Here is a 14426-nt window from a genome sequence, read left to right as displayed (position 1 = left end):
CTCTGGGATAATGCAGATCAGAATGCACAAGACAAAGCACAAGAGACATAGGTAAAACTTAGCACTCTTGGTCAAGGGGATCTAGGTATGGTACAAGCTTCCAGAGGAGATTATATAAATCCAGAATCTGACCTGTGATGCTGTATGATTGAAGATGACCATTTATATCATTGTTGCTACCACTGTTGCACAATTGCACTAAATTTGATACAAAATCTATCAAGGTGTCAATAGAAAAGTTACAATCTAATATGTTTATCCTGGTTAAATCCATATATCATCATTATATCTGAAGTTATTAATATTGGCTTTGTATTTGTATCTCAAAAATGTTTCTTCTTGGGGTGACACTCATAAGGTCCTTTACATCCAGTCTCGCCAGCCCATTGTGAATGAACTATTCAAGGTTGATGGGCCATCAGGAAGAATCAACTCTCCATACAGCTGTTCCTGAGGATGCCTCAGACAGCGAGGAGCCAATAGCCACCCCAGTGATTCAGCAAAACATGTAAGGGCATGTGATGTGGAAAGTGACCTCGGACTCCATCTTTGTCAGTAACTTTCCATATACAGGGACTGTGGGCTCTCAGGCGAGGGAGAGGCAGGGTGTTCAGGGGAGCAGGCGGAGCGGAGGTGAGAAAGGGGGGGAGAGTGCAGGAAGTAATGGGGGGGTAGAGGAACTGCTCCCCGCCCCAGCTCACCTCCGTTCCACCACCACCGCCTCCCCTGAGCACGCCGCTGCTCTGCTTCTCCCTCCCTCCCTCCCAGGCTTGCCTCGCGAAACAAGTGCAAGCCTGGGAGGGAGGGAGGGAGGGAGAAGCAGAGCAGCAGCGGCGCACTCAGGGGAGCGGGCGGAGGCGAGCTGGTGCAGCAGGGGCACATTTCTAGGGGCGGCATAGCTGGCGCCGGAATGCCACCCCTAGACATGTGCCGCCCCAAGTACCCGCTTGTTTAGCTGGTGCCTAGAGCCGGCCCTGTGGCAGAAGATATAAAAGAGACGTGAGACATCTTCATTTTGCTTCTTTCCTGCTCCAGTTCTCTGGACTGCAGATTTGCAACTAAAAGGAGTATTTTGAACTATTAACTGAGGACCTTCCAATCTTTTCGAAGTTACCAGAGAAACTTCTGCAAGCCAGCAGACTATTCCATCACGGCTACAAACTTCATCTAAGGACTTTGTAAGCATTTGTATGTATATGATCTTTTAGCCATTTATAACTCTATTCTTTTCTTTCCTTAATAAGTCTTTAGTTAGTTTTCTAAGGATTGGCTGACAGAGTTATATTTGGGTAAGTTCTGAGATATATATTGAGCTGGGGGTTTGTGTCTGATCCTTTGGAATTAGTAGAACCTCATATATGGTTAACTGGGTTTTTAGTGACCTCTCACTATATTAGACCAATCTGTCTGGATGGAAGTCAAGGGCTGGAATGCCTAAAGGGGACTGTGTTTGACTTCTTGTTAACCAGTGTTAGCAGCAACTAAAAATGCAACCTTCATGGAAACGTGGGACATGCCAACCCGGGCCAACCCTGGACAGCAGGAACTTCCTGTGTGAATGTCCACATCACAATACGCGACTTTCATGTGGAGAATCACGTATCACATTACCTCCTGAAGGGAGGGGATTATACATGCCAGTGTAAGCATCCTGAATTTCAACTTTCTGATGCAGATGTTGAGCTGCCAAAGATACAGGATGGGTCTCCATCCCCCGCCCTTTTTGGAGATAAGGAGTTATGAGGAATAGAACTCTCTCCCCTGGTACTGAAGGGGAAATGCTCTCTATTACTCTCTGATGTAGTGGAAAGAGTTTGCCTCCTGTTGAAGAATCAATTGGTGAGAGGGGTCCCCAAATGGCAGGAGGTTTGTATGGAGGGAAGGAGAGGAATTCTATGGAGTACCAATGATGGATAACCAGTGATAGAAAATCAACCTTCTGCTGGTGGCATCTGCCTCAGATAATGAAAATAAATATGTATCAGTCTGCACTGCTTTGGACCATTATCAAGCAGAACCCATCATCGGCATGGACGCATGTCCTCTGGAAGAATGGTTGAAGCATGAAGGGACATACAAATCTTGAGCACATCTGGCACATAAATATCTTGCGACGCTGGCTAAAACAGTGCCATGCAAACCTCTGTTGTCGCTTTCAGGTGACATTGTAAACAAGAAGCAGGTAGCACTATCTCCTGCAAATGTAAACAAACTTGTTTGTCTGAGAGATTGGCTGAACAAGAAATAAGACTGGTGGACTTGTAGTCTCTAAAATTTTACAAAGCTATATTTTTGAGTGCAGTTATTTTTTGTACATAATTCTACATTTGTAAGTTCAACTTTCATGATAAAGATATTGCACAACATTATTTATATTAGGTGAATTGAAAAATACTATTTTTTTGTTTTTTACTGTGCAAATATTTGTAATAAAAATAATATAAATTGAATACTGTACACTTTGTATTCTGTGGGATAACTGAAATCAATATACTTGAAAATGTAGAAAACATCCAAAAATATTTAAATAAATGGTATTCCATTATTCTTTAAAAATGCGATTAATCGCAATTAATTTTTTTAATCACTTGACAGCCCTAGTCTATTTATGCAATATGTAAATATGTTCTCATTGTCTTTCAAAGTACTTTGAAAGTAACTCCTATGTGGGTAAAACACATTCCTTTGTCTGATGAAGGCCTGTTTACCAACCACCGTGGCATACCTGGTTTAAACACACTTTAGTCATAATTCTATCATATATACATAGCTCTTAATACTCATTGAGTACATACAATTACAAAAGTCTATTAATGATCAATGAGTTATTATTTTTCAAATGATACCTCAAAGCATATTTTATACACAGATTATTACAATAGTGTATAAGGTGTGAATAAAGGGTGCTTAGCATCACATTTCCACTCTTCCTATGATTTCTAATAAAGAACAGAGAAGTCACTCCCAACACTATTGTGCAAATTATGCCAATCTTGATTGCTCATTTTAAAAAGTCTTCCCATAAGCACCTTCATGTTCCCTCCATTGGTTCCCCATTATGCTATCTCAATATGCTCCTTTGAATCCCTCCTTAAAACTTCTCTGTCATGATGCTTACCAAAAAACCTTGTCAATGGTTAGGCAGTTAGCTTGCTGTGACTCCCATTTTTGATCCTGACCAGTATTGTGCTTGTGCTTCCCCCCATCTGTTTTATCTAATTGTTGTATATTGTCTTATACTTAGATTTCAAGCTCTTCAGACAGACTGTCTGTCATATGTTTGTACAACGCCTAGTACAATGGCACACTGCCTTCCATAATGCAAAAGTCTTAAGACTATCTTAAACAGGTTGCAACAATGTAAGATAACCATAAGTATCTGAAGGCAATCTAAGGTTTTAGACTGATTTAAGCTGGTTTAAGGCCTTAAATCAGAAACTGCAAAGAACATTCCAAAAACCACAATTTAGGGGAACAGCAAAGGGGCTAGGTATTTTGCTTGAAAATACGAAGACACAAGTTAAGCAGAAGGAATCTGGTAATGACTCTCCATTTTCGGAACTATCTATTAAGGTCATCTCAGAACTGACCTAGCTTTGAACCAGTTTGAACTGATTTAAGGACTTGCTGATATTAAGCATGAACTAACTTAAAAGTACCAAACTGATTTCCTTTAGACTCAGCCTGTTTTCTAAATCTCATCAGGGTTTCAATATGAAGTTTCAAACTTCAGCCCGTTTTTCTGTTGCTCTGTCTAAAAATTATGCAGTTACATTTTTTCAATGAAAAACATTTTTCGGTCCTGCTAATCTTAAAAAAAAAAGAAATACAAATTTTGCCCACATTTTCCTTAAGAATTCATTTTCAGGCAGAGGTCAAGCATGAAAAAATATTAGCCCAATATTCCAAAAAGTCAGGAGCATCTGAAGACAGAAGATTAGAATGGAAACTGTTTAGTAATTTCACCTATTGTAGACATATAAAGCTCTCACTATACTATTATACCATATTCCTTTAAGGCTGATACTGTATATTTGGCATTTGCTTTACCTTCTAAGGTAGATTCAGCACACTCAAGAAAGTTAATTCCAATTCTAGAGGCATAGTACTAGTTACAGCAGTAGTAAACTTGGGAGGATATCACTTAATTTTTTTCTGTCTCTAAAAAATGGAGGTTATTCACCTGTAACTGCAAGTTCTTTAAGATGGTGGTCCCTATCTGTATTCCACACATAGGCACGCATTCACATCATGCACTCGAATCCAGAGACTCTTAGTTAACAGTGTTTGTTGGCCTGTATATCCACAGTTGCGCTCCTCGTACTACAGACCAAGGGCAAAAGAGGCAGCATGGGCCAATGCCTCTACAGTTCCTTTTCTTACCCAACTCAAAAAAGACTGGAAGGAGAAGGGAAGCGGGGTGGGTAGTGGAATACAGCTGAGACCACACATCTCAAACAGCTTTTAGCTACAGATACATAACCTCCATTTCTTATTTGAGGCTGGTTGCCATGCGTATTCCACACGTGGGTAACTAACAAGCAGTACTGAGACCAGAGGGGGATGTGAGGATGCAGTCAGTAAAGCCTGAAGAACTGCAATCCCTATAGCTGCATCTGCAGCAGTGGCCTAATCTAGCGCATAACGCTTTGTGAATGTGTGAATGGATCTCCAGGTAGATGCTCTGCATATGTCCATATCTCCTGGAGACATGCTGTGGAGACAGCTTGTGCTTTTGTGGAGTGGACCCTTACTCCTTCCAGGGTAGGGATATACACTAATTGGAAGCAAATAACAATGCAACCAGAAATCCATTTAGAGATGCTCAGAGAAGATATTGCCTGTCCTTGTGACCTTTCTCCTATAGTGACAAATAATCATGGTGATTTTCTGATTGGTTTGGTCCTTTGCAGGTAGAATGCCAGGGCCTATCTGACATCCGGAGAATGAAATCTTTTCCTGTCTACGGAAGCATGGGGTTTTAGGAAGAAAACCAGTAAGTGGACAGGTTGATGGACTTGGAATTCCGAAATTATGCTCGGGAGGAATTTAGGATTAAGACAAAGGAAGACCTTCCCCTTATGAAAAATGATGTATGGTGCATCAGCCATACATGTTCCCATCTCACTCACCCTTCTAGCTGAAATAGCAGCAACTAAAAATGCAACCTTCATGGAAAGGTGGGACATACAGCACGTGGCCAAAGATTCAAATGGTGGTCTGGTAAATACTGACAGGATGAGATTGAGGTCCCATTGAGGTGTAGGGTTGACTACTGGAAGAAAGGTCCTGACTAGGCCCTTTAGGAATCTAACCATTGTTGGCTGGGTAAAAATAGAACCCCCATGTACTGGAGGAAGGAAGGCACTGACTGCTGAGCTAATGGAAACACCTGAGTTCTCCAATAACAGGAGAAAATCTAAAATGACTGGGATATCTTCAGATTCTGAGGAAGACTCATTGTACCTTGCCCAGGCGGAGAAGCAGCTCCATTTTAGTTAGGTAGCATTTCCTAATGGAATCTTTCCTGCTCAGAGTGAAAATGGATCCAATGGCTTCTGAAGATGATCATTCTAGTTCTGGTGCCTATCCAAAAACCAGGCTGTGAGGTGACGTAGGTCTGGATTGGGGTATCAGATTTTGCCTCTCTCATGAGTTATAAGTTCTGGGACAGGGCAGACCTTGATAAGAGGATCGGTTGACATTCTCAAAACACTCAGGAACCAGAACTGTCTGAATCAGCTGGGTGCTATGAGAACGACCCTGCCCATGTCATAATGGATCTTTCTCAAGACTGTGGTATCAGAGGGATGAAAGGAAAGGCAAATCTGAATTGATCTGCCCATGATAACCTAAAAGCATCACCCTGGGAGTCGTGGCCCATAGCTGCTCTAGACCAATACAGGAGAAGTTTCCTGTTCATTCAGAATGCAAAGAGATCCTATTGCGGTGTACCCCACTGAGTGAGTAACTTGCTCAGGACAGAGTCATATACCTTCCACTCATGCTCTGCAGAAAAATGCTTGCTAAAGTTGTCTGCCAGAGATTCTGAACACCTGATAGGTATGTGACTAGAAGTGTGACATTGTTTCTGATGCACCACTTCCATAGCTGACTGTTTCAAGGCCCAGGGAAAGGGATCTTGCTCCACCCTGCTTGCTTAGATAAAAAGGACCATGATGATATTGTCCAACATTATTTGGCTATTGTGTGAATGTATGAGCAGCAGAAAGGCCCTAAAGGTCAGGCAGTTACAGCAGGTTGATATGCAGCCTGGCCTTCTATAGGGTCCAAGTTTCTTTTATAGTGTGGTTGTTCAGGTGAGTGCCCCATCCCAAAAGGGATGCATCTGTTACAATGGCGGCATTGGGGTAGGAGGGATAAAGAGGACTCTCACTTGTAGTCGTTCTGGGTTTGATCACCAGGTGAGAAAGGCTATGGAATTCTGGAGTCACTCTGGAGTTCAAGTGGTCTGTGTCTGGAGTAGACCGGAGAGCCAGGCCTGTAGGCAGTGTAGAAGAAGTCCAGTGAATGGTGTCACAAAAGTACATGAGGTCCTGTGGCCTAGTAGCGAATGACATCCTGTGACCACAGTTTTTGGATTTCAAATTACCTGCTCATTAATTGGATACTTTCTGCTGGGAGGAAAGCTCTTGCTAAAATGGAGTCCATTCTCATGCCAATAAAGCTTACCATCCTTGGGGTGGGGCAGGAGCGGGAGGCACTCAAAAAGGACTTTTCTTTGATTATGCGTACACCCAGCACCACTAGAAGATGGACCAGGAACAAAGTCACCAACCTGATTTTGTGGTTGGAATGACTTGTTAGGAGCCAGTCATCCAAATATGAGAAGACTACGTAGACATGATGTCTCATTTGGGCTGCACAATTGAGAATACCTTTGTGAATACCTATTGCACTATTGCTAGTCTAAAGGGAAGGAATCTGAACTGGTAGTGTTCTTGACCTACCAGAAACCAGAGAAATTTTCCATGGGATAAATGAATATCCACATGAAAACAGGCATCCTTTATGTCAAGAGCTGCAAACCATATTTCCTCTTGTAGAGAGGGAATTATTGATGCTAGTGTAAACATCCTGAATTTTGACTTTCAAATAAAGACGTTGAGTTGTCAAAGGTCCAAAATGGGTCTCCACCTGCTGACTTTTTTGGGACTAAGAAGGATAGTCACTATAACCATTGCCCTTGATACTAAGGTGGTACTTGTTCTACTGCCCTTTGCTGAATGGAAAAAAATGTGTCTCCTGGCAAAGAATCGCCTCCTGAGAGTGGTCCCTGGAGAGGGGCTGGGAAGGGAGATTGGGTTGCGGGGGGGTGGGGGGGGAGGAATTTGATGGAAAAACCATGGTGGATGGTTTTTAGAACCCACTTGTCTGTTGTGATTGAGTCCCAATTGTGAATGAAAAGTGAGAGATGGCCCCCAAAGATGGGGGGCCATATGCTATAAGTCATTGGCATCAATAAATGCAGGTGGTTCTCAACCCAAGTGCCAAAAGTAACCCTTAGTGGATGGATGGGAATGGATGGAGGTCATAGCAGCAAAAGGGACTGAAAATCAAGGTCTTTGAACTCTGTCTCTTAAGTAGAGGCTCAGCTGGAGCAAAGAATGGTCATGAAGGGGGCAGTCTTGACATATACACCTACCTCTGGTGTTTTCTCTTCAGGGTTGGGGTGTAAATTCCCAGGCAGTAGAGGGCTGATCTAGGGAGTCTTTCAACAATTGTAGGGACTCAGTTTTCTCACCGAATCTCGCTGAATGGTAAATCCTCTATGGTGTTCAGTGTCTCACTCAGGAACCCTGAAGAGTGAAGCCAAGCCTCACCTCATAACTATATCAGGGGCTAGCCCTTTAGATGCCCACGTCCATAGCATTCACGGAAGCTTGTAGGGAGATTTTTGCCACTAGTCTGCCTTCCTCAATGAAGGTTTGAAATTAGGCTCTGTTCTCTAGGGGAAGTTTGTCCTTAAAGTCTGTCAGTCTGGAGTAGTTATTAAAATCGTATTTCACTAACAAACCTTGACAGTAAGAAATACAGAACTGCAAGCTTGTAGAGGAGAATATCTTTCTTCCTGAAAGGTACCATCTCTCCAAGCCCTTGTCAGATGGGGTTGCTCCAGGGTGTTGTAATCTTGCTCCATCAGTGACTACCTGCACCACCAGCAATTTGGGCTCTCGATGAATGAAAAGAAACTCAGCTCCTTTGGCCAGGATAAAATAGCACCTTTCAGATCTTCAAGATGTGGAGGCACAGGAGACTGGGGTATGCCAGACCACCTTGGTTGGTTCCATGATGCCCTCATTTACTGGGAGAGCCATTTTGCTGGGACTCATTGGCTGCAGGATGTCAAGGAGCCGATGCTGGATATCTTGGACTTCTTCCAGTGGATCTGGAGGTCACTGGTATTGCTCTTGGTATGGCCTATGGTCATCCAGTGGAGACAGCGATCGCTTTTTCTAGCAAAGATGAGAGCCCCATCGGTGCCTGTGGATCTAGATCGATTTTCTCTTCATACTCTGATGGATCTGATAGATTCTGTGTGGAACAGGTGCAATAAGACTCATGGACAGATCTGGGATGTCTGTCATATGGATCCTACAGGCCCCAGTATAGCCAGTACAAAGCATCAACTGGTTGAGAGGGACCCCACGGCATCAGGTACCAACAGTCCCTAGGATAATGGTATCTGGAAGGAGGGTGTCTGGATCTCCTTGACTCTGTCAGGATTCATCTCTCTGCAAGGGGATGATGGATTAGCTGGAGTGTCTCACTCATCCCAGTAGGAGACTTGCTCTCGTTATACCAGTGTGGCTGTCGGTGCCAGATGGTGAACATTCCTACCTAAGGGTTCCCATGTTATCGAAGTAGTTTCCATGTAGCAATGTCTCTCAGGAGAACCAGGCCCAAAAGGAGAGGAGACTGAGGATAACAGAGGAAGATATCCTCTTGTGAGACATAAGTGTCATGTCCTGGTGTTTGGGGCATTCTGGTGGTTGGGACAGATGACTCCAATATGTTGCAAAATGTTGAGGGTGGACAGTTCTTAGAAGGACAGGCCAGTACTGCAAAAGAGTCAAGTCTACCACTCTTAAATGTAGCTGGTGGATGCCCGTCTTTATGTTTAGGAGAAAGGATCTGTTGATTTTGACTCGTATGTGCTTTACCATTCTGCCCAGGAGTCTTAAGCAGTCCTGAACCCTTCGGATCCATGCACAAAGGCTCACTCAACCTAGACGCAGTTGGAGAGGGGCCTCTTCTTTTAGGAACAGACCTGGATAGGGATCTCTCCTTATTCTTGGGTGAAGCCCTGGATGGTGATTCTTTGGACTCAGAACTCTAGACTCTGCTCCAAAACTCATACTTGGAGGGGTGCTCTTTATCAGTTGATGATGTAGAAAGGGATCTTCCTTGGCCTGGATCAGAGTGAGGTCTCATAGCCTTCTCCATAAGGTGTTTCCGCAACTGAAGCTCATGAGTGTCACAGGGGAAATGAGAGGCACATACTGCACTGTGCCAAGATATGTATTTCATCCAGACAGTAGAGGCAGCATTAATGTTTGTCCCCCATGGAAAGGAGCGAGGGCAGTATACACAATTCTTGAACCCCAGGGTTCTAGGCATGGTCCCAGTCCGCAAAGAGGGACTCCCTGAAAGGGGATAAATTAAGCTAACTATACTATACTAAAACTTTAACTATGCTAAATATTAAAGTTATTTACATATACATTTACAAGCTGATAAGAAAGAAGCTAGAGAAATCTGCCGACATAGAAGATTCTGACTCACGCCATGTGGCAGTAAGAAGGAACTAGAGAGGCATAAGCCTGCACTGCATCTTAGGCCCTTGGTCCGGAGCACCAGGAGGGCAATTGCGTGTGTGTGGGTCAACAGACACTGCTTACTAAGAATCTCCGGACTCGGACATATGGCATACATGCATACCCACCTGTGAAAAACACACAGGGACCAACACTGGAAGAAAAAGCAGGATGTTTTTAAGTGCATCCTCTGTATCTATGTAATATCACTTCTTCATAATGAGAAGTGTTCAAGTAATTGTGATAATACAGTACATAAGAAAGTACTTTTAAAAGTCTCAGAATGTGTCAAAAACTACTTACTCTTCTTGTAAAATAAATTCAATGTTTTCTGGAGAAATCTGTCCTGTCACAGGATGTCTAAATGTCGTGATCTGCTGGTTATGGCTGAAAGGAGAAAAAAAATGTGATTTAAGTGCTAAGCTTAGTAGAAAATTAGTAGTAGTTAGTTTGTTTTTTTAAAAAAACAGAATTATTTATTTCTACTGATAGGTTATTGTTGCTACCCAAAGATGAATCATATTTCTGTCATGTATTCTAGGACAAATGTTTTCAATTACAGTACTTTCTCAGAGGCTTGTGGAATCTACAAGTGCCCCACTGCACTAAATGCTAACCAAGCTCATATTTTGAAGCACACAGATTGCAATGCTCAGCAAAAGAGAGCCACTGGTTGAGACAACTTACATTTTAATAGTACCAAATTATTTAACACTAACATAGAAAGGGCACAATCTGATTTACTAAATTCTGTGAAGCTCTCAGAATATGATTTGGCCATAGATTCAATAATTTAGAAACCTACTAGGGACTTTTTAATTTTTAATAAGTTCATTTAGTGAAACTCTTATGGAGGTGCAGCACAATTTGCCATAAGCTTTTTTTGTTATTTAATGGAAACTCGTATCTTAAAGTTTGTCTACTACAAGAATATTAGGCAAAGAAAATAGTTTCTGAAGACAAATTGGCATAGAAAAAAATATCTAATAATCAAAGTCACCATCTCAGTTTGGATTCTGTCATCCAATGTACATGCTCTGATGAAGTTATATACCTAGCAAACATTTTCTGAAGCCTTATGCAAAGTTCAAGTCTACAGCACAAAAATCCGTTAAGTGATCAAGAAAAATTGAAAACGATTTTTAAACGTTATTGTTTCAAAGGAACAGTAAGGGTAACCTGCAATGCCTTTATGTAGCCTCAGTGTTCCAAAGAAATTCATTTGTAAAATCTATTAATCTATTTTTTAGTAGTTATAAACGAACGATCAGTTACTTATGCTTTGAATTTTTTACATTTTTATTTAACGGTATTTAACTGCACAACATTCAAAATGCCACGTAAATCCAACCAAACATAAAGCATTAATATAAAATAATTTTATACAGGAAAAAAATTCAGTAATACAAAAATATGAAAATGTAAACCTATTAAATGATTAACATCTGTATGAGCCAAAAAATGCATACTAGATGTCCTTGTAATTTTTCTTTAAAAAAAAAAAGAATTTGTTTTTCTTCTCCCATGATACCTAGCCATCTGGTATTCTAAGGTTTGAGGCACCCAGCTACCTGGTATCCCAGGATGCCCCCCAAAATAGATAGAAATGGAATTTATGCAAGCTAGAAGATATCTATTTTAATTAAACAAAAAACCTTCCTAATTTCCATAAAGACAACAGCAAGCCTTCCATACAAAGTGACAGCTTGAAAATAAAACAACAAAACATTTATAATGTTGAAATATAAATACAAGAACAACAGGAGAAACCTGAACTAGTGGGTATTCAGGAGTGACAGTCTGTTCTCAATTCTTACCCTAACTGCTCCCAAGAGGTTTGGTTCCTATTTAAACAGAGGGAGAGTCAGGAGAAGAAGCTGTTCATATAGTAAAGTCTCCACCTTTTTTCTAGCATGCCATGCTATTGACATTTTCCAGGGGTACAATAAGGGGAGAAAGCCCACAGCTTCTTTAAGCTGTTGAGGAAAGTGTGGGTTGAAGGAGATATTTTCTTAGTCATCTTTTGTCTCTTGTTATGTCGTAATTTGTGATTTATGGGATATGCATTCAAAGTACTGAGTGAGTACCTATAGATGTATTTTTAAAATTTGAATAAATAAACAAACAGCAGCCGCGGCCAAATTCTACTTTCTTCACATGGTCCAAGCATTTTCAACACTCTCCTCAAATGCTCTAAGTATTCCTTATAGGTTGGGTCTCAAGAAGTCTTCATGTCTATTCAAACTTTGATACTTCTACTAAGGCTGCCAACAAAGATGCCAACTGTGATGGCAGATTTTGCGATGTCATCACTTTCTCACTAGGAAACGTACTGAACCCACCAACACATTTCAGAATCCCAAACAAAACAGACTTCACATACTCACTTTTTCAGTCATTATAAATCCAGGGTAGATTTGACCTAGAAGTGAAAAACTATATACTGGAACTAATTCAGAGCCATTCAGAAAACTAAGTTAACCCTGAGACCAGATTTATTCTCTATCAGCACTAAGGAGGAGGACAGCCAAAATAATCCTAAGGTTGGAACCTAATTCATATACAAAGCTCTTTTTAAAACCTCTTGAGAGAGAGAGAGAGAGAGAGAGAGAGAGAGAGAGAGAGTGTGTGTGTATAACAACACTTCAAAATGTGTATTGTTTTGGATATTTTAGTTGTAGAGAGTGTATACAAACATGAACTTCTGTTCCAGCCTGACTGATTCATTCTTATAACATATATTACCAACACTAGCTCAGTTTTGGGAAGTATGATTTTGCAACAGACTATCACAAAAGAGAAAGGAGGCATAACAGTCTTTTCCCCTCTTACAATAGACATTTTGAGTTTCAAAGTTTCTTCACAACCTATTTGAGCTATTTCAAGAACTGTATTATCTAAGTTTAAGACATTAATTTTACACTGGCAGATAAGACACAAAGTGACACTTTTTACAAAACTACTCTAAAAATATTTGGGGTCCGAAAACAAGAACAATCATCATACCATGGTTAATAGCACATAGCCAAGAAAAACAGTGGTTTCTGTAGGCTTGAAAGGTGTAAATGTAGTTGGTTTTGCCTCATCAGGTCCACAGAATACAAGGAATGCAAGTCAGAACAAGCTCCGCGATAGCTAAATGCCATCAGGCTCTGCTGCTCCCTCCATCTTTCTCCATGCCAGTGATTTAATTCTTCTCCAAACCTGTCACTAAATTCCCCTCTGCTATTTGGATTGATATTTTTCAAGCACATTGCAAGTAAAAGAGCTTGTTCTGACTGGAATTCAAAGAAAACAGTAAAAATTCAATAGAAGTGAAAACCTCCTGCTACTACAATTAGCTGTTACATAAATTGTCCAAGAATAAAAGTAAAGTAATGCACAAACTTTCGGGGTCGTATCACATCTAAAAGCCAGCTGAGACAAAAACATTTAAGAAAAACAACAGCAACTCTCTGAGGCTGGTTTTGAACTTTAGTCTCAAATACTAAAGAACCTCAAAACTTTTGAAAATATACCACTCTTGTACACCATTCTGCAACAAGCTTATCATGCCATTTTTGAAAGCTCTTGAAAAGTTACGGATTTCCTGTGCTTTACAAATTAAAAGAGCATTATACATTTATTCTGTGCCATTGCAAGGATCCCACTTCTGAATGTACTGATACACTGGGGTCTAACTCTCTCCAACAAGCAACAAAACCAGGTGGGTATGTAGATTAAGAAAGATTCCATTAGTGTGGTTGCCACACACAAGATATTGTCTTAATTAATCACTACAACCATGTGCATTCTCCTCAAAATAAAACTGAAGGAATAGTGTTGGCACCTAGTACGAGAGTGCACATCAATATAATAATCTGATACCAGATATTGTGCACCTTTGAAATACTCCTTATGAAAAGACTTGGACTGGGTGAAATTAAAGTATTTTTTTCCTACTGATTTTGTGTAACACAAAAACCTATGCAGTAAACTAGCTTCACCATAACAAAAAGCTTAAATCAAGTAGGGGGCAACTCATTGCTGAAAACCTTTTTTTTTTTTCCCGTGTGGCTCACAGCACACAAAACACAGCCCCCTTCTCTCTCACACACACACAGGAAGATAAGCCACAATGGCTTCTGCTAACCCTCATGACCATATGGTTTAAGCTCAACAAATCAAGTATCCAAATCCAATCCCAAATACAATTTAAGAGATCAATCATGACCAACCAATCCAGCACAAAATTCATAAAAATAATGAAAAGACTTGCCACAAAATGGTCAATTACACAATTTGCAAATAATTTAGTGCAAAATTACTTCAAAAATTGAAGAAAACTTTTATAAAACCTAAAATAAAAAGTTATGTGCTTATATAATACTGTTCTTTAAAAATTCATCGGTAGGGCTTGAAACGATCATCAGTTTATATGAAGCCTAAATAACGATAAATCTCACAATCTACTAATACAGTTCTGAGCGCAGGAATGAATACAAACCCTCCAGCATTCAACTGTCTCATTTAGTACCAAGCCATAAAGCAGAAAGCTGAAACAATTTAATATGACCACTATGAAAACTGAATAGAACAGCTTTGAAA

General features: G+C 40.7%; 1 protein-coding gene across 1 annotated transcript in view; it reads right to left on the bottom strand.

Annotated features, from left to right (window-relative positions):
- PLEKHA7 (pleckstrin homology domain containing A7) overlaps positions 1-14426 on the bottom strand; it is a 290610-nt gene that overhangs the window by 109737 nt on the left and 166447 nt on the right. The window contains exon 4 of the mRNA XM_077820064.1: positions 10143-10226. Within this exon, the coding sequence (XP_077676190.1) occupies positions 10143-10226 (84 nt within the window). The remainder of the gene's footprint in view (positions 1-10142; positions 10227-14426) is intronic.

This window comes from Eretmochelys imbricata, chromosome 6 (assembly GCF_965152235.1).
Source record: "Eretmochelys imbricata isolate rEreImb1 chromosome 6, rEreImb1.hap1, whole genome shotgun sequence".
NCBI classification, from domain to species: Eukaryota; Metazoa; Chordata; order Testudines; family Cheloniidae; genus Eretmochelys; species Eretmochelys imbricata.
The sequence above is the reverse complement of the archived record's forward strand: the minus strand, read 5'-3'. Positions and strand labels throughout refer to the sequence as shown.